The sequence below is a fragment of the Lycium barbarum genome, chromosome 4 (assembly GCF_019175385.1).
Source record: "Lycium barbarum isolate Lr01 chromosome 4, ASM1917538v2, whole genome shotgun sequence".
Lineage (NCBI taxonomy): Eukaryota > Viridiplantae > Streptophyta > Magnoliopsida > Solanales > Solanaceae > Lycium > Lycium barbarum.
This window is the reverse complement of record NC_083340.1, coordinates 8,031,207-8,050,710: the sequence shown is the minus strand read 5'-3', so window position 1 is coordinate 8,050,710 and position 19,504 is coordinate 8,031,207. Positions and strand designations below refer to the sequence as shown.

The 19,504-nt window shown below is 32.9% G+C and overlaps 3 protein-coding genes across 3 annotated transcripts; 1 reads left to right on the top strand and 2 right to left on the bottom strand.

The window, feature by feature from the left end:
- Positions 1–1,267: 1,267 nt before the first annotated feature.
- Positions 1,268–4,552, bottom strand: LOC132635075 (protein YABBY 4-like). The gene is made up of 7 exons (XM_060351294.1): positions 4,118–4,552; positions 3,301–3,456; positions 3,086–3,203; positions 2,211–2,259; positions 1,952–2,027; positions 1,651–1,725; positions 1,268–1,551 (listed from the first exon to the last, which is right to left on the bottom strand). Exons 1-7 carry the CDS (start codon positions 4,211–4,213, stop codon positions 1,495–1,497), a joined length of 627 nt encoding a protein of 208 aa, XP_060207277.1. The 5' UTR covers positions 4,214–4,552; the 3' UTR covers positions 1,268–1,494.
- A 7,599-nt stretch (positions 4,553–12,151) lies between these two features.
- On the top strand, positions 12,152–18,655 carry LOC132635074 (thylakoid lumenal protein TL20.3, chloroplastic). Its single transcript, XM_060351293.1, has 6 exons — positions 12,152–12,550; positions 12,633–12,662; positions 13,090–13,196; positions 16,721–16,755; positions 16,888–17,016; positions 18,073–18,655. Exons 1-6 carry the CDS (start codon positions 12,255–12,257, stop codon positions 18,262–18,264), a joined length of 789 nt encoding a protein of 262 aa, XP_060207276.1. The 5' UTR covers positions 12,152–12,254; the 3' UTR covers positions 18,265–18,655.
- LOC132635073 (uncharacterized) lies at positions 13,191–15,421 on the bottom strand. Its single transcript, XM_060351292.1, has 2 exons — positions 14,995–15,421; positions 13,191–14,840 (listed from the first exon to the last, which is right to left on the bottom strand). The coding sequence occupies exon 2, from the start codon at positions 14,798–14,800 to the stop codon at positions 13,655–13,657; it is 1,146 nt and encodes a 381-aa protein (XP_060207275.1). The 5' UTR covers positions 14,801–14,840; positions 14,995–15,421; the 3' UTR covers positions 13,191–13,654.
- Positions 18,656–19,504: the final 849 nt, after the last annotated feature.

Below are 19,504 nucleotides of genomic sequence, written 5' to 3'. Positions count from 1 at the left end.
TATAGAGTGCAATAAAATATTTGAAAAGTCTATACATAAATGACATTAACGGTGGAATCTCAAGGGACCAAAAATAGATAAAGGGGCTGAGCTGTAAAAAAATTGCAACACAATGAGCCTGCATTAAGAACTGAAAGAGCAAACAATCCTAAAATTTAATGGTGCTTAAGAGTCATATTTTTGCCTTTTCACATACCTAACGGATTAATTTGGCATATTGAATAATGATACATGAATTTGTTTTTGGTATCTAATTGATCTTCAAAATTCAAAGACTCACTGATGAGTTATTTCTAATATATCCTTCTGTTTTTAAATTGATGAATTAATTAACCCATTAGATTATATTAAATACGATGATATGATTCATGTAATTATGATATTTTATTATATGATTTATGTCTTATTACATTTTAATTTATAGTAAGGGCAAAGTGGTAATTTAACTTTGAAAATAGGAGCTTCTCACTTTTAATATAATATGATATCCTGGAGTTCTAAACTTCTCCAACTGAAACTCCAGTACATAGTCTTGGAGTGCAAATTCCTACAAGTGAAACTTCAGGATAGTGTCCTTGAGTTAGAACTTTAATTTACAAGTGAAACTTCATCGTGGAATTCGAACTTCTACAAATAAAACTCCATGAATTTGTCCTCAAATTCATGCTAGGATTTCAAAAATCTATAGGAAATCCATGGTTTTACTAATAAGAACTTAAAAATCGATCCAGTAAGGTTCTGTTTGATCAATTTAATCCTTAATTAGATTTATCATATGAAAGAAGGATAAAGAGTAATATAATATCCTAAGTCCAAGGTTTTTTATTAGCTCTGAAACAAAAAACAAAAAGACAAAATATTTGAAATTGAATTTGTTAAAATGCATAAGTCTACGTACTGCATCTAAAGCTTTCCGCTGCTGGACCATCTCTCTATAATTCCAAGGAATTCAAACAGAATTCATGTGCATAAGGAGATCTCTAATTAGAAGCTATCCTATTTACTAAACTTATCTTGTAAATAATCACAGGTTTTTTTAATATAAATATCACACTGTATTATATGATAAATGAATTCAAGGGTTTCCAATATCTTTCTTCATGCAATCGCGTGTCAAGAATTGATCATATCCGGAACTGTCACATATTCTGATCCTAACTTAGATTAACGTCACTAGTATATTCCTCTTTTTTGTTTCATTTGTGATTATCTTTATAGGCATAGTACTACGTATATATGGAGCATTAATTTCTAGGCCTTGAAAATGTAGTGCTAAAGCAAAAAGTGATTATTAAGATGGAAGCAAAAGGCACTGTTCAAGCAAAAGTTTGAAGCCATAAGTACACTTCAACACAAGGATAAAGAAAGAAAGTCTAAAAAAAAAAAAAATACACATTCCACACGCTACGAGAGTCACATTAATTGGTTATACTTGGCTACTATAGCTTCTGCATCGATCTCAAAACCTGTTCCTTTCTTTGATTCTCTGATCCATCAGTAAGGGGAGACACTAACGTTGGCTGAAGTACTAAACAAACCATCTTCTCCATCCTAAATATCAACAAAATTAAAACAAAAGTAAGCAAACAAAGAAGAAGTAAAAATGTGCATTTCATGGAATATACAATGAAGATGCATGTTATAAAGTACCTGTTGGCGCACATGAGCCCTCTTAACAGTCTGATCAGGCATGAGGCCAAATTGAATGTGTGGAAAGTGGGCCCACTGCGTCATCAACAACAAAAAATCGTGTACAAAACTTAGCTATAAATAAAATCACCATGATGGAAACCCTAGTTCTTAATTGTCAAGATTTATTGTTGAACACGGAATTTGTTTCGACCCTAAATGCCTTGAATCAAAGTGATAAGATCCATTTGTAATTTTATGTATAATTAAACAAAAATAAAAAGAAGAGGAGGAACCCTAGTCTAGATAAAAGGGTGAATACATTTTTTGCAGCGGCGCTAAATGCTTCTCTGTGGCTAATGTCAGGATTCCCTGCTTTTATGCGTTGGATCTCTTCCCTGCACAAAATTGAGATGACCCAATTTCCAGTTTCATATGACAATATAGATAAGTACTAGTATATGAATACTTTTTTTTTAATATCTATAATTGCCTTTAATTAAAAAGATAGATAAGTACTACTATATGTATACTTTTTTTATACTATATCTAAAATTGCATTTAATTAAAAAGATTCTTACTTGATGAATCTGTTGTAAGCAGAGGGCACCCGTTGTCTCTTCTCAGGAGCTGTACATAAAGAGAGCCGTCAACCGTATGCATAAATCATCTTATGATAATTACATGTATTTTTCTTCTACATAATTCTTCATCATTTCAGTGCAGAAAGAGAAGCAAAGTGACTAAGTTTTTTTTGTTACAGAATTAAAAGGATTTAAGTTATATATAAACCAACGGTATAAACTATGTTTACACTACATAAGTGAATTATAATTAATTTGTGACAGTAGGTTAGTTACCATTTCTATGCAATTACAAACTAGTGCTTGTGAAGAAATTTAATTGTAATTGCTTAAAAAGTGACATGATTATGTGTTTATTATGTACAAGGATGAGCTCTTTATCCTTAGAACTTCCATCATAGGTAAGGATAAACCCCCTCTTGTAACTCTACCCTTTTGATGATATATCCAGGAAAGGGGATGGCCTAACCCCCCACCAATCTGGTGGTTATTGGCCAAAAAATACATAGAAATTAGAACATAAACTCAAGTTAAAATACTTGTCATGTTTTAGTTCCATCTATCTTCACAAAGGCAAGTCGGGGAATTAAGCAAAACTCAGAACAAAAGCATTAACATCAAGGCTTGAGGGACCATCCATCTTGAGTGGTCTCAATTAGCTTATGAGGGAAGGACTGTCCAAGTTTATATAAGGAGACCACCCATCTTATTAACTATCAATGAGGTATTTTTTTTAATTCTTCAACAAAAGCATCTCAAAAGAATCAGTATTTCCTTGAGTTTTAGGGTAAACTTTTCATATTTTATCATATAAGTGCATATAGCTTAAGCTCTTAATGTAAGATAAGAAATATGTCTTTTTTTCTCCTCACGTCTGTTAATAACGGGTGGCCTAGGAAGATCATCAAATCCAGGCCGAGCAGGCAGGACAAAATCAGCGGAGTTACTCTGGTTCATCAAGAAATTTGGGGTTGCGTTGGTTATTTCTTCCTGCAACGCAAGTCATTTATCAAATTTTGACAACAAATTAAAAAAGATTAGACCTTTAATAATAATGCTTCGTCAAGAGTAATATATATACACATACCAGAAGATTGTGGGAAGGAGAGAAATAAGTGTGACCAAATTGATGAAGCTGATGATGATGATTAGTGGAAGGCAAAAGCAATCCTGGCAAGAGATTAGTGCAGTGGCCACATCGAACCGTCACAGTCTTGAACAAACTTGTGCACGGAACACTTACCTAAGGAAATCAATCATCCAAAAAAAAAAAAAAAACAAGAACCAAATTATCAAAAACCTCACCATGGTAGAACCACAGAATCATTTATTTGCTTTGAGATCTTCCCTCTTTTCGTTGAATCCCAAAAAATATTGTTAGAAATTGTAACAAATTAATTTGGTTATTTGAAGACTAGATAATCAGTGGCGGAATCAGGATTTTCACCGAGGGGTTCAAAATATAAAAAAAATTAAACATACGAAGAAGTCTAAGGAGATTCAACATCTACTATAAATACATAAAAAATAATTTTAATCTTATAAAAATAGTGTTTTTTTCCGCCGAGGGGGTTTGGATGAACACCCTCGGCATAGTGTGGCTCCGCCACTGTAGATAATGGGGTAAATGCCAAACACTCTAGGAAATTAAAGGACTAAGGGCTCGTGTGGTTATTCGTATTAGAAAGAACCCGAATAAAATTTTCCATCCCATATACAGGATGAGATTATCTATTCTGATAATAATCCTGGAATAACCTCGTTTTGAACCAAACTCGCTAAAAGAAAGACTTAAATGGCCAAAAAGTTGGAAACCACAAGAAACCCTATAAAGAAAACCTAATTTGTGATTCTTGATTCACAAAGTAGGGAGAAAAGAGAACAATGTTATGTTGAGAATATACCGCGAGGACAGTGTCACAGACGTTGCAATGGGCATAGCAGAGCTGCTCGGAAGTAGGAGGGAGGTGGTCCAATGACAAGCTATTTGAAGATGACATATTACTCTCTATTTCCTATTTTTCTAAACTGATAATTGGCTGCTGCTTTTGTGATTGATTTGATTTGATTTGATTGATGGCTTGACAGTTTCTTGGATCTATTTTTTTTTTCTTGATGATGTGAGTTATAAAATTTGAGGAAAGAAGAGAGAGGCCAAAACCCTTTTTTCTCCCTCACTAAGCTTGCACTTGCAGTACTCTACTTAATTTCTTGGTCCTGTTTATAGCCTGGTGATGGATGCTCTCAATACATGTTATGCATAGAGTGGACAATGCACATGCATGGATGATGATGTATATGTGTGTTATCTATATATTTATGGAAGTAGTAATTGATCTACTTTTTGCAATATGAATAAGAAAGAAAAGATATAACATGTGTGGTTGGCATTCCCAATGTATATATATGAAAAGCAGAAGGCGGCAGATGTGGGGGAGAGGAGCTAGAAAAGGACGTTTGCATGGTGCCTTATAAAGCTCCCAATTCACTCATTCACTTGTTATTTTCATAGTTCGTGGTTTTAGATTTGTATGGTTTCACTTTTTCATTGCAATTAAATTTTTTTATACGTTTAAAGATAATTGAATAAATAAAAGTTTGCTATGTCTAATAACAACTTACACTATTCGCTAAGATGATCACACTTTTCAACATTGCATTAGATCATTCAAAGGTTCTAAACATTCAACCATAAAAAGCTTAAATTCTATGCAAATTTCTTTTACACAATCAAGTTACCTAATATAAAGCTACAAGTAATTGTTCATATTATTTATAATTAGACTTAGTAACCTGAAAGCAGTGACAACGCTACCCTTGTCCACCAATTGATATCCTTTTGTTGAAAATCACACTGTGTAGATAGATAAATCTTTTATATTTATGAATTCTATATTAAATCCTTTGGCTTCTACTTTTTTTTTTTTTATGTTTTGACTCTCCTTAATAAATTTTTTAATTTCACCATTATCTTGAAATTATGTTAAGCAACCTGTTAAGACATGTTAAAATGCATTGATATCATAAATATTCTTTACCATCAGTAATTCAGTATACATAAATTGAATGTTTATACAAGTAAAAGTTTTCCTAAGATTTAAATAGAACACAAAACCCTAGAAAAAGCCTTTTGAAGAACTTTCTTGGGACCTCCGGACAATAAGCCACATCCACATTAATTCCAAATTCCAAATAACAATATATCCAAGATAGAACCCTACCACCCTATTTCGTCTCCGTCTACGTCTCCGCCTCCCTAGGGTTCCTTCCACACACTTTAAAAATATTAATTGAATGATGATGGTTTTTTTTTTTAATTTTTTTAAATTTTATATATGCATGATAATATTGCCATGATTATGTGATAATATGTAACAGTACAGGACTAGCTAAAAGCTTACTTTTGATGATTTGACCACTCATTCTGTTGTCTTTTGCATTTGCAGAAAAATGAATTCAAGTCAGTGAAAAAAAACATCTCAGTTGTGTCAACACAGATCCAACAATACTTTTACCGTCCTATTTTGTCCTTTCCTAGATTTTTTTTCTTTCTTTTGGGCTTACTTTGTTAGATCCATTCACTTCTTTTGCACGAATTCCCACACAGAATTCTTACAAAAAAAATTTTAAAAAAATTATTTTCTGACTTATTAGAACCCTAACGTTGCTTTGAAAAGATAGTTGCTATTTCCTGTTCATTGATTGTGTAGCTGTTTTTCCATTTAAGGACCATCCATTTCCATCACCGTTATTTTAAGTTTTTCAACAAGTTCCTTTCAATTCATGATGTGCTTCTTCAATCATTGTGATTGTGGCATTGTGCTAGTTTGCGTCACTATATATTTTTGGGGTCTAAATGGGTTTAAGTGAAAAATAAAAGAAGTAGAAATACGAATTTCTTACGAAATCAAATTATATTAGGTGATTTATTTTGTCTATCTAAATTTTGATGGACAAAATTATTTGGTAATTTTTTTTGTCGGTCTCTTTTGAAATAACTGCTCAATAAATGATCTTCTTTTTATTTTTCTTGGTCTCTTGCTTATGGACCTATTAAGCCACAAACTAAAGAACTCTTTTGAAAAATTGAAAATCTTATAAGTACAGTTTAAAATTGTAGATATTAGACGACAATATAATATTTTGTCAATCCCAAGAGCTATATAGTTGAATAATTTTAAAAATATGGACAAAATCTAATTAATAATCCAAGAAGGGACATTCGTATAAATCAGTCGTACTAGCGGGGAATAGCCAGCAAGTACAAATCAACTGGTTAATTAGGATATAGTATGTTTTAACCATTTGATGATTAATAATGGATTTCTATTGCTGGGACTTTTATCTTTTGATGAATGAGTACTTAAAATCATCTAAGTGATAAAAAACGAAGAGTGTGAACGCAAATTAGCTAATATTCTCTCCAGAGTGGTTGAAGTTTTTACATGTGTCTTATCTCTGATTTACTACAGAGTAGTAGTAGGATTTAAGCAGTAGTAATAAATCTTTTACATCATCAATGTAATTTGGCCGTTAAAATGTTACTTGCTCTTTGTGTCAATTTATATAATTCATAAAGAGAACTATAAAATGAAATTTTTCTCATGTCAATATAATGAAAAAATACATGTTATTGATTAAAATTCACATAGTTTGAACTTCAAAAGCGAAAAAACGTACATAAATTTGGAGTGGATTAATTAAAGTTATGGGATTAACTTTTAAGTGAACTGATTATATATCTTCATTGTCAATATATATATATATAACTTAGAATTTAATTACTAGTGTGAATGAGCATTTTCTTCACTAACTTAAAAAAGTGTGTACTACAATTTCGGAGCAAATATAGCAGCCATTTATCCACATAGATACAGCAACGTTATGAAATCTACATATATATTTTTCCTTTGAGTGAAATATAATCTTTGATTGAAGTGGAAAATCATAGGAGTGGTTATATGTGCTAGAATGCAAAATGAGTTGGTCATTCAATTGATCAAATAACCCAAAAGAAAACATTTTACTGATATCACACGTCTAAGTTCCTCCACTCAACACCTCTTACTCTATATATATCCCTAGCTCCCAAGTGCTGTCAAATCATCCCTCACACACTGTAATCTAACAAAAGCACCTACTGCTAGCTACATACACATTATTTTTAATATTATATAAGTGCAGTTTAATTATTTATAATACTCTTACTCTATTTTTCAGGTTATCATATAAGAATTTATATGAAGAAACTCATTATTGTAAGCTGATTTAATCTAGGGACCCTTTTATCTAATGGTATAAAATATTATACGTTGATATCATAATTTTTGAGACATTTTGGATAAATAATTTAAGGGCATGAAAATAAGAGAGGTAAAAGCGGATAATTATTTTATTTTTCAGGGGCAACAACGTTCTTTCCCCTTATAAATTTTTGTAGACTATATGGTCCAGGACTATGAATGCGCTGAGCGTCGGACACTTTTGGGCCACTTGAAGTGATCGACTCGGTGGCCTTTTCCCTCAACGAACTAGAAGAAATTGCAGGATCGTTTGCGCTTTTGTCCCTATTTTCTTCTGGTCTTTAATTTTTGGCTCTTAAGACAAACAATTTTTTAGCGGTGCATAAGTTTATATTTTTGTACAATAATATCTCATAAGTTATGCTGGATACCTTAAAGAACTTATGGCCCGCTAGACGTAAGTTCGATTTCGAACGGTAAAAATTAAATGAGGAGTTTGATGGAGTTTAGTTGACTGAATGCATAAACCTAGAAAGTCGCGGTCACTGGTACTTTTTTATTGGAATTTGACTGTATAGGTAGGTATTGGCGGGGCTTGCGTAATGTAGTTGTAGTTAAGACTGAAGTAGCACTTTTTATTTGTGAAGATCTACTGAAGTACCAAAGCCAAACGGGGTTCCCAGGCGGCGCCCTGAATCAATCAAAAAGCTGATTGATTTCATTTTAGGTAACTAAGACGATTAGCTTAGCTAGCGATCCGGGAGAATATAGCCATTTAAGAACTTCGTTGCCACTAATAAATTAGACCATCCCCCAAAAAGAACTCGGAGCCTAAAAGAGAAGACAGTTCATCCAACCCATTAACTTATGTTTAGCGGGCATAAGTTCTTTAAGAGTGCAGGATATAACTTGTGGGATATTATGATCCTAAAATATAAACTTATGCTCCGCGAAAAAATTATTTATTATGAGGGGGTAAAAACTAAAGACCAATACAAGATAGGGACATAAGTGCCAATGACCCCAACTAGTAGTACGATTTTTCATGTATGTATTATTAAGTTCTGAAGAAAACGTGAGGCTTCTCTTCCCATTTGTTTCCGATTTCCACATCCAGTAGTATATATCTCTCTCTTTATTGTTGGGTGGATTATTGAGGTGATAGATTGTGTTTAACAAATTTGAATAGTGAAAAAAGAGCAAACCCCCCAAGGATATCCATTGAGTTGTATTTGTGTGGACAAATACAAAGAGACATGCATGGGAGAGCCCCACAAAAGGTATGGGGGGTTTTGAAAGATGGCACTCGTTGAGGTATGCTTTAAAATCATAAGCTATAAATTGACCTCCAAATTGGATATTTAAACCATGAATGAGACAAAGGACACAAATTAAAGGTTAGGCTGGTCAGACTACTAAGGTATGGTGGTGGTGTACTAGCTAGGTTTTTTTTTTTTTTTTTTTTTTAACATAGATAGGGTCCATTACTCTTTTCATTGATTCGTCCTCTTTAAACAGTAAAACACTTCTCTTTATGTTTCAGAATCTTTATGTATAAGTTACTGTGGGCTATTAGTCAAGGATGACTGCTTTTTTCTTCCTAAAGACTATTGCAAGAATACTTTAGATGGACAGTATATTCTATAGGAGGTACTTGTATTTCATCACGCGTATCTTTGGACGATAAAACAGGCTGCCCGTGAAATTTTTCCTACAATTATGGTCACTAAGGCAACCTTTGGAAGCTACTTTCAAACTGATTGATGTTGAATCTGGGCTGTGTTGCAAGAAATATTAATGGAAGAAATTCATGAATGATTCAAAATTTGAAGAAGATAGAGAAATTTAACAAATACATATATGCGCTTATGTATTAGTCGATGTAGTTCGCGTTTTTCTGTTCTAACATCAAACCAAATCAAATAATATCGGATTTTTAAAATTTATGATCAAACCTAAATTAAAAAAAAATCCAGTTTGGCTTAATTTATTGATTTGATTCAGTAAAATGATTTCGTTGAACGCCCCTAGTTGGATCCAGGAAGTAACAAAAATGGCTTTTTAGGTCTAGGAAGCAAGTTCAACAGATCCCTTAATGAAGACTATTTGCCTGCATAAATATGCAGCAGCAGAATATAATATATATGGGCCTGCTTGTATTAGGATTGGCATCTAGAACCTATTATGTTGTCCAACATCGGCCTGATCTAATTGAAAAATGTGAAGAGCAGGCCCAATCTTTTTTGGGTATTACCTCAGAGCTTGTATAATCTTTTGGGTCATTTGCACCTCTGTACCTATTTTCTGCCCGTCTTTAATTTTTGTCCCTCAAGTCAAACAATTTTTTTGCGGGGTATAAAATTTATATTTTCGCACCATAATATCATACAAGTTATGTCTTTTTCCTTAAAATTAAACTTATTCCCCGATGGACATAATTTTAATTTTGAAGGACAAAAATTAAAGACCAGCCCATTTGAAGGACTAACAAACCGTGCAATTTGTTCTAATCTTTTCCTGCAAGGCTGCAGCCATGTTTTTATGTTTGTTCAAAAAATAAAATAAAATAGTTTAATTTTACATGTACGTCCTCCTCATAATTTTGGTATTTAAATTAAATTTAGAATCACACTAGCCAGCTTGCGCGCGACATTTCACCTATTTGTTAAAACTTTGTGAAGTAGTAAAGGTTCTTTTGATAATTTAGGATGCAGTGTTTTAAAAGACGTGGGCGTAAAGCGAGACGTTTTACATATTTCACGGCGAGGCGTAAGCCTCGAGGCACAGGGCATAAGCCCCATGCATATTTAATTTTTAGTATTTTATAAATTAATAAAATAAACATATACATTAAAATTATAAAAAAAACTATAAAATTAGTAGAAAAATATATGTATCTATTATTAACATGCTAACATGTGCACGAACCATTAAAAAAAATCTTTAAAAAGTGAATAACATAAAGATGCATTACACCAATAACATGACTATGATGAAACATAATTAGAGTCGTAAAAATGATACTATCTTAATAATTCAAAGATAAAAATGACAATAATATAAAGCTATTGTTTTAAAACCTAAAACTAGATAACAAACTAATACTCATAATAATACAAATAGCTAGAATAGATTCTTCAAAATATTATCTAAACTGGAGCGATACCAAAAGAAGTTCTAAAACTAAAAACTATCTTAAAAAAATATATTGAAGAAAATAAAATATAAAGAAGGAAAATGCAAGCATGAAAGCATAGTAAGAATGGGAGAACAAAACTCTTTGCTTTGAAGTTTGCACTATGCATACATCGGTCTAAAGTGTATCTATTATATTTCGTAAACAACAAGAAAAAAAGATTATGAAATTAGGATAAACAATTAGAAAAAACTTTTGATTTTTTAGAATTTTTAGCCTGAGAATTTATTATGAGTTAACTTTTGAATATTTATCTTCTAAAAACGATTTATTAAAGCAGTTTTGCCTCAAATCCCTTTAGATCTTATGACTTGAAAAATATCAGAATAATAAATCAATTTTCTTCCCGAGGAAAAATCTATTAGACAATCTTAAAGTATTTAATGCCAAAAAAATGGGTGTAACAAGAATCACCACTTTCCACTGGATTCAAAGCAACTAACTATTTGTCACTAGGGGTGTACATAGACTGGGTTGATTTAATTTTTTTAAACATCAAATCAAACTAATTGCGTCAGATTTTTAAATTTATACACTAAACCAAACCAATAAAATTCGGGTTTTTCAACCTCAGGTTTTCTCGGGTTATTCAGTTTTCTTGGGTTTTTCGGGTTTTTTTTTTCCGGAATAGTCTTGATACAAAACATATAACTTTTACTTCAAATATTTCTTTAATCCTAATAAGATACAACTATATAATTAAGGTGTTTCATAAGAAAATAACACAAAATGTGAGAAGAGTGATGACATTGTATTAAAATATTCAACAAAAGATAATAAAATGGGTTAAAATAAATATTGCTAATTAATAAAGAAAATGACTATAATCTAAAAATACTAAGTCATGCTAAAATAAGTACGGATAATAATTATTAATTACATGACAAGAAAAAAAAACTTAAATTATGTATTTTCACTCTCTAAACCAATTATGCAAAACTAAAGAATAGATATCCAACATTATTGTCATTCCTAGTGGTAAATTGGATTTCTTTTGTTAGTATTAGTGTTGAGTTGATTTTGGTTTGGACTTTATATGAGTTACTAACATACATAGGATATAAAACTTATTGACATTCAAAATTCTAAGTTCAAGCTTGAATAATATGATAATAGATTAAAACCTACGAAAAATTTAAGAAATATTTATAAATTACATTACAAATAAATATTTTTATGTATAAAATATTTTTAAAATTGAATACATGTAATGTTGAATTGGTTTGATTCGGTTTGATTATTTTTAGCTAAAACCAAACAAAACCAATTATGATCGGATTTTTTTTTTCAACATCAAACCAAGTCAAATCAAACAACTAGTCAAATTTTTTTTCGATTTGACTCGATTTATCGATTTGGTGCGGTTTGTCGATTTACTTTGTAAACACCTGTTTGTCACAAAATGCAAATGTAAAAACAAAATAGGAGAGAGTACACGTGTACACTTTACAAAGCCTATCCAGTTTGTCCAAAGAGTTGTGGTTGAAAGCTGTGGGAAAAAAAGAAAAAAAAATCCATCCAGTGACTTCACTCACTTTCCCACTGTTAATCTCTTTGTTCTTGACAGAAACTAATCACAGAATACAAAAAAAAAATAAAAAAATGGCACTCAATTCCATCTCATTACTACACATAAAATCCATTAATATCTCCTCCAGTTCTCCTTATGGAGTTGTAATTCCTCAAAAATCCTCCAAGATTGTTTGTCAAGTGGAAAGTTCAAATTCAAATACAGAAGTAAAGAAGTGGAAAGCCATAGTTTCAACTGCACTAGCAGCTGCAGTGATCACATTTGGCTCAAACATGACTGCTATAGCAGACTTGAATAAGTTTGAGGCAGAAACTAGGGGTGAATTTGGTATTGGTTCTGCTGCTCAATTTGGTTCTGCAGACCTCAAGTTAGTTTTCCTCAAGATTTTTTCTTTCTTGCAAGCTTTAATTTTATGGGTCTGAAATAGTTTTGTTTTCTTCAATTTGCAGGAAAACAGTTCATACAAATGAAAACTTCAGGTAACCTTTCCTCTGCCCTAGGATGTGTAGATAAGATGTTTCACTTATATACATTATATAATATAAGTAATAATGGCTTAAATAATAAAGCAAGGTTGAATTATCCTGATAAAGTAAATGATGAGAGAGTTTAAAATTTCAATTCTAATGACTTTTGTATCCTCAAATTGTCATGGTGAAAGCTATATACAATAACTTTATTTATTAAAATTGTGCCAAATATCTTTGAATGTCTCATAAAGAGAAGACTGACCTATAAGTTGGAAGGGAGGGAGCATTATTTTTTTTCCCCATTTTCTTGTAGTAGGTAGGCTTGAAATCTTGAAGCCAGAAAACGTAATTGTAATGTCATTCAACAAGAACTGTAGAACAAGAAGTTTTCTCAGTGCAGACTAGTATTCATGTTCCATTGGACTTGCTGATACAGAAGAGCCAATTTCACATCTGCTGATATGAGGGAATCAGATTTCAGTGGTTCAACATTCAATGGTGCATATCTAGAGAAAGCAGTCGCGTATAAAGCAAACTTCTCAGGTACTTTTTCCATAGCAAAAACATCGCAAATTCACAATATACAAAGATAGAACTAGATATTATTTAAATAATCATGTCTTATTTGTTGGTGGACAAAGGTTTTATACTTTGTCAAAGTATGTCATGTATGATACTGATGATCTCCCTTTAGCTGTTTTACCACTTCTGTTCCATCAGAAAGCTGTGCCAAGATTAAACATTATTTGCTGTAGCTTTTGCTGTAGAATTACTCTGCTTAGGTCAGCGTGGACGTTTAGTAGGAGCCATCAATGCCAGAACAACAGTTATTGGCGCTGATCCTTCATTCTGTTTTCTCTTTAGAACTTCGCCTTTGCCTTTGCCTTTGCCTTTGTCTTGATTAGTTTTAGTGTCTGATTGGTAACACTGGCTTGGCATGTTGGGACATCTTGGTGTAGCCATTGAATCGTCGACAATACTTTTGTTTATGCATTTTAATCCTACTTCCTTTCCTCCAATCCGCTTATTAGAGTTAGTAACTTCTGTAGAATTAGCTCCACAATTTGCACTTCTTGTTCATCAAAATTTATGGTGTCTTCCTTAGGAGGAGTGAGTAATGTCCTTGAATTGCGAGATAAGCTTTTTTCAGTAGGAGCTGAACTTTCATGAGAATCACATGTTGTTTCGTTTTTCCCAGCCAATTTGTGAGCTGCTCTCTGATTCAGGTTTTTCTCTGATGCCTCATTATGTGCTTTCAAGATCTTTAATGCATCTGGAAAATCACGAACCGCGGACACTTTACGCCTTTTTGGAAACCGAAAAGGGTACACCACCGAAGTACATAGCTCGTTCAGCAACTGAACATTTTCAGCGTCTTCTGATGCAGTCTCTACAAGTGAAACATTTTCATTATCATGCTCTCCACATTCAAACTTGCTAATGGTTTCTTCATCCTTGCGAGCTTCACCATGCAACGCCAAATCTACATCAGATTGTAATACTGCCTCGAGATCGACAGTCTCCACAGCCTCTTGTTTCTCAAATTCATCTTCACGTGACAATGCATCTACCACGGGATCCACTAAATCTCCTCGAGACATAGAATCAACCTTCAGAAGTTCGTCAGATACATCATTTGTTTCCTTAACACAATCCTCTTTAGATTTTTGATCAACAGGGACATCATAACTCTTAAGATCCTTTGGAAAATCACGAAGTGAGGAAACCTTACGCCTCTTGGGCTTAATCATATCACGTTCTCTCATTTTTAACTCATATAACACGTCAAGACAATCTCCACTATCCACCTGAGCTTTCCGTTTAAGCGTATCCACAACGTTCATCATGTCTATATGCTCAGTGTTTCCCAACTCATCAATAGTTTCTATCTGTGCAATTTGTTCACCATCCTTTTGTTCAAAGGCAACAACTGCCTCAACCTTCATAGCTCGATCACCACGCGATATATCATTCTTTTCACCATATACTAACTTTTCTCCTTGTGTTTTTCGTAAGGTACTTGTATCAAATTGAATAAGACCCTCTGGAAAGCTGCGTATTGGGGCTATCTTTGTTTTTTTAAACTTTGGCATTAAGCAATTAGGGGAAATTTTAGCATCTGTTACTCCTGATTTCAAATTCTCCATCCACAACTGCTTATTTCAAAACTCAATTCAAGAATTACTCCTGTAACAAGAAAAAAAAATCATCTGTTTAATACAGGAGGACTAGAGGAGAACAATATTCAATTAAGGGAATTCTAGAAAACAATCAGAAAAATAGTAAATAGAAGGGGAATTTTTTTTTTAATTATTAGTCCAAAACAAAATCGGAGCGTTACCTGTTCTTAGAAGGTTATGTGGAAATTATTATTAGGGAATTTGTAGCATCATAGTGTGAGGATTGATTTTGCCGAGTTTTTAAGAGGCGCGACTTTATGTTGATAAAACCCTTGGATTTAAATGTTTAAAACTATTTGCACAGTTTGTTAGGAAAACTTCAATTAATTGCACCAACATCTTTTTACCAGTAACTTCAACTTTAGTGTTTTCGCATATTTTATTTTGATTGCACATAATTTAGTTACGTACTATTGGTGTAACGTTTTAGTAATATTCATATTATAGAGTCCATTGAAAAAGTAGATATGCTAGAATCTTAACCCCCGCCCCCACAAAAAAAAAAGAACTTGAAATTTCTCTTGAAAAATAGATTAAGAAATTAAGGAAAAATAATAATTAATAAAAAGGAAAAACTCTTCCTCTTCTGCCAATAAATTTCGGGGAGAAAATCATTTTCACCCCCCCCCCCCCCCCTCCCAAATTTTGCTTTGAAAATCAAACTCCCCCCTCAATTATGAACAATAGACATTTTCCCCCTTTTATCCTATGCAATATCTATTTTACCCTTGACATTTTCAATCCTCCATCTATGTAATACCATTTTATATTATATAAAATTTATATTTTTTAACTTAGGTATTTATAAATTTTTATTTAAGTTCATATATAAGTAGAATACTCCTTTTATGAATTTATCACAAAATCTAATGTTACTATGATTGATATTTGAATATACATGCATGTACACACACACGTACATACATATTACCTGTTATTTTGACATATATATGTATATGCAGATTATAAGTTTCACTCCTCTCTTATTCTCTATTGTCAATATATAAACGAGTATTGGTTGTTATTGGAATGTTTTTAAATAATATACCTCTATTTTTATTAATTAGTTTGTGTTACTTGCATTGAAATATATTTATAAAGTTATTATTACTTGTTATTTTTATTTGTATTAATACAAATATTAGAGTTTTGGTTATTATTAATAAAAAAAAATCTTATTCTTCTCGTTTATTTTATAATAGAACGACATTAAGTTATATACTCGATTAGAATTTCTTACTTTTCTTTTTCCGTCTCGAAAATAATATTTATTTTCTTATAGAAAATTAGTTACATAGATTAAGATGATAAAAAATATCATGAAGAAATAAAAGAAAAATGACAAGTTGATAATATAAGGGTAAAATAGGTTAAAGGGGGGAGAATGACTATTGTTCAAAGTTGAGGGGGGAGTTTGATTTTTAAAGCAAGGTTAGGGGGCGAAAATGATTTTCACCCATAAATTTCGTCATAAACAACTGAATAACAGCAACTCTTTATTTTCCTTGTGATTTTCTTGTTAAGTGAGACAAGCAAATGCGTCAATGCTAAATGAACCACTTTTGAGAAAGTAAATAAAATAAAATAAAATAAGTGGAAGATGATTTCTGAAAAACTAATGGTATATTTATTCACACCCTAATGTATTCTGGTTGGGCAAGTTTCTTAAGCTTTTACTCATGAGTGATTTATGAAATAATTAGGCTGTAAAGTCCCCAGTACTTTCATGCCATTAGATTCAGTTGTTCGATTCAACATTTTAGGATTTTTTTTTAATATATTAAATTACCTGTCTTGATGATTGAGTGCTGAATTCGATTCAATTGATGCAAATCTATTAATACTACTTATAACATTTGCTAATTCCTGTTTGCTTTGTTACTACAGGGGCAGATTTGAGCGACACGTTGATGGATCGGATGGTATGCACATTGTAGTTTATGATTTTAAGTCCAAGTCGACCTTTAGTCATGACAATTACACTGGCTAAACATCCTTGTGAAGTGAATTCACTTTCAGAATGTGAAGATAACTTTGTTCTTTCCTTAATGCAGGTACTTAATGATGCTAATCTCACTAATGCTGTTCTTGTTCGATCTGTTCTGACTCGGAGTGACCTTGGGGGTGCCATCATTGAAGGTGCTGATTTCAGTGATGCAGTTATAGACCTCCTGCAGAAACAGGTAATCGTGGTAGCCGCTTCAGATGTAACTGCTATCAGAAAAATATGTCTTAATTGGTGCTTATTCATGACCCCTGACCCACCTATTTCCCCTTCTTTATCGACCAAATATTCTCAGATCGATTTTCAGCCACTCAGTACTAATCGAAAGATAAGATTTAGCTGAAAGATCAGGCCGAGGAAAATCCCTGGTTAAAAGTTGTCCGTTGAAAGCTTGTCGATTGTTGGGGCATTGGCAAATATCTAAGAGTTTTTCAAGTTCCTGGACAGTGGAAACCACAATTTTTGAGCTAAATTCTCGAATAAGCACACCGACCATGTTTCAGGATTGTCTAATATTATGTAGGATAATCCTGAAATGAACTAAACTTCTTTTTCACAGTTAGTTCCACGAATGTAGTTTCTAGGATGTTGGAATTGCACTATCTTTCTGCTCGGCTATGGTGCTCATTAGTTTCTAGTATCTCGTAGGAAGACGTGATTATCTAAAGTTCAAGGTGATAGATACCGGTTTAATTACTGCTATTCTTGATGTTAAATATATCTAACAATGGATGTTCAAAAGAATGTATTCATTCCAAATACTAGCAATTCCATCTGAAATAAGAAGGTGATTAGGCTTAGGCCAGGAGCAAGGGCATTAGAGGCTGAATTACATCAGCTATATACTTTGAAATGTGATCATGTTTTAGTGTGGCTATGAAGTGCAAGTTTTAGCGAATCTATTAAGTGTAAGTATCCCTCTATATGTATAATTGTGTAAAAGATAACCAACGTATTCTTGGCTTCTCTCCAAAGAAATATGCCAGAGAAAACTCACTTCAGAACAACTTTCTGATTTCTCCTGTTGCTATCAATGTATCGGAGAGAGAAAATTTTCAACAAGGCACAAAATGCTACTTGTGCTTCTGTTTAATGTGATCACATTAGTGTCCAACTCTTGTGTTTTCTTGTTATCTAAGCAGGAGTTTGTTTTGTTATTTGCTTCACATCGTCTCGCTGTTAGTTATTATTGCTTCTGTCCCACATGTGCTGAATATGTCATGCATATTTTCAGGCACTATGCAAGTATGCTAGTGGGACTAACCCGGTGACAGGGGTTAGCACCAGAAAAAGTCTAGGCTGTGGAAACAGCAGACGAAATGCGTATGGAAGTCCATCTTCTCCTCTGCTTAGCGCTCCACCTCAGAAGTTGCTCGATCGAGATGGATTTTGTGATCCAGCTACTGGTCTCTGCGATGCAAACTGAAAATATGTTCATGTACATAAATTATTTGCTGAAAGTAAAGAGTTCTCTGGAGGTTTAAATTTCCTTCATGTTATGCGAGCATAGTTTGATTCAGCCGGAAAACATAGGCTACATCTTGGATACAAATACTTGAAACATCAAAAATGTTGATGACATATTTGTATTTAACAACCTTAGTTTTTCTGGCAGACATAAGATACAGCAAAAACAGATGTTCTGTTTGTTATTTTGATATCCTGTGTTAGGGCAGAGGAATTGGAAGAATATTGAGCATGTTACCTTAATTAAGTGGATGTGGTCCCAATTGTATGGATGAAAATGAACATGAAATCCTACAAAAGAATGTGACATACATAATATCATTCCGGAAGTAATGATTGTTCAGCTTGCACTCTTGTCTTCAGGCTTCAGATTATTCCTCCTTATCTTCTCCACTAGGAAATATTTTCATGAACTATTCACTTTGACCAATAGTCATTACTTGTCATAGAAGGTTACGTTGTTCGGACTCTTCAAAAATGTCGAAAGACATAGCTCGGATTCTTCTAATTTGTCGACGGGCATAGGTTAGACTCTTCAAATATGTCGCCAGGTGCGTGTTGAATATTTCAAAAGTACGCACATTTTGGAAGATCCGATACGGGTGTGGTGGTATTTATGGAAGGTCCTAGCAAGATAGATAGAGGGTGGTCTTTTATTCTCAGGTTGTTGGTCAAGTGTTGATCAATGATTGAAAAAAAGATCAAATGAATTGCTTGTCCTTTACTTAATTCTTTGCTGGCTTAGTACATTAGCATGCCTATTGTCAAATTAAAGGAATGTTAAAGTGGAGCAACAATCACCATGTGGAAAATTGATGTTCCCTTGCCATCACTTGCTCATCATTTTGACTGCCTCTATTTTTTGTCTTCACGAGGCAAAATGAATGGTCCATTCGGCTCAATCAAGGTTGAATGAATACAAAAGGCTTAGAACAAAGGCAACAATACCTATGAATAGTATAAGATGGATGAACTGTAATTAAGTTTGATATTAAGAACAACACTACGATTGTGTAAACAGTCATGGCAAGATGAAGTTCTGTTTTACAATGTCACGCCCTGAACTCCGAGAAAATTTGTCATTGGATGTGCTAATCTTTGGTCATGTTGATTATTACATTCAGACTAAGGAGGTTAAATGTGTGGATTGAACCGAATTTCGATAAATTAAAATGGACTGAATTAATAAATAGGTGGAC

Excerpts from the sequence above, each read along its gene's own strand:
- LOC132635075 (XM_060351294.1), bottom strand. The coding sequence starts at position 4,213 with ATGTCATCTTCAAATAGCTTGTCATTGGACCACCTCCCTCCTACTTCC. Across the intron at positions 2,260-3,085 it reads GCCACCCGTTATTAACAGAC|CTCCTGAGAAGAGACAACGG; the intron begins GTGAGGAGAAAA and ends CTTTATGTACAG. Across the intron at positions 2,028-2,210 it reads GCTTACAACAGATTCATCAA|GGAAGAGATCCAACGCATAA; the intron begins GTAAGAATCTTT and ends AATTTTGTGCAG.
- LOC132635074 (XM_060351293.1), top strand. The coding sequence starts at position 12,255 with ATGGCACTCAATTCCATCTCATTACTACACATAAAATCCATTAATATC. Across the intron at positions 13,197-16,720 it reads GTATAAAGCAAACTTCTCAG|GGGCAGATTTGAGCGACACG; the intron begins GTACTTTTTCCA and ends TTGTTACTACAG. Across the intron at positions 16,756-16,887 it reads ACACGTTGATGGATCGGATG|GTACTTAATGATGCTAATCT; the intron begins GTATGCACATTG and ends TCCTTAATGCAG.
- LOC132635073 (XM_060351292.1), bottom strand. The coding sequence starts at position 14,800 with ATGGAGAATTTGAAATCAGGAGTAACAGATGCTAAAATTTCCCCTAAT.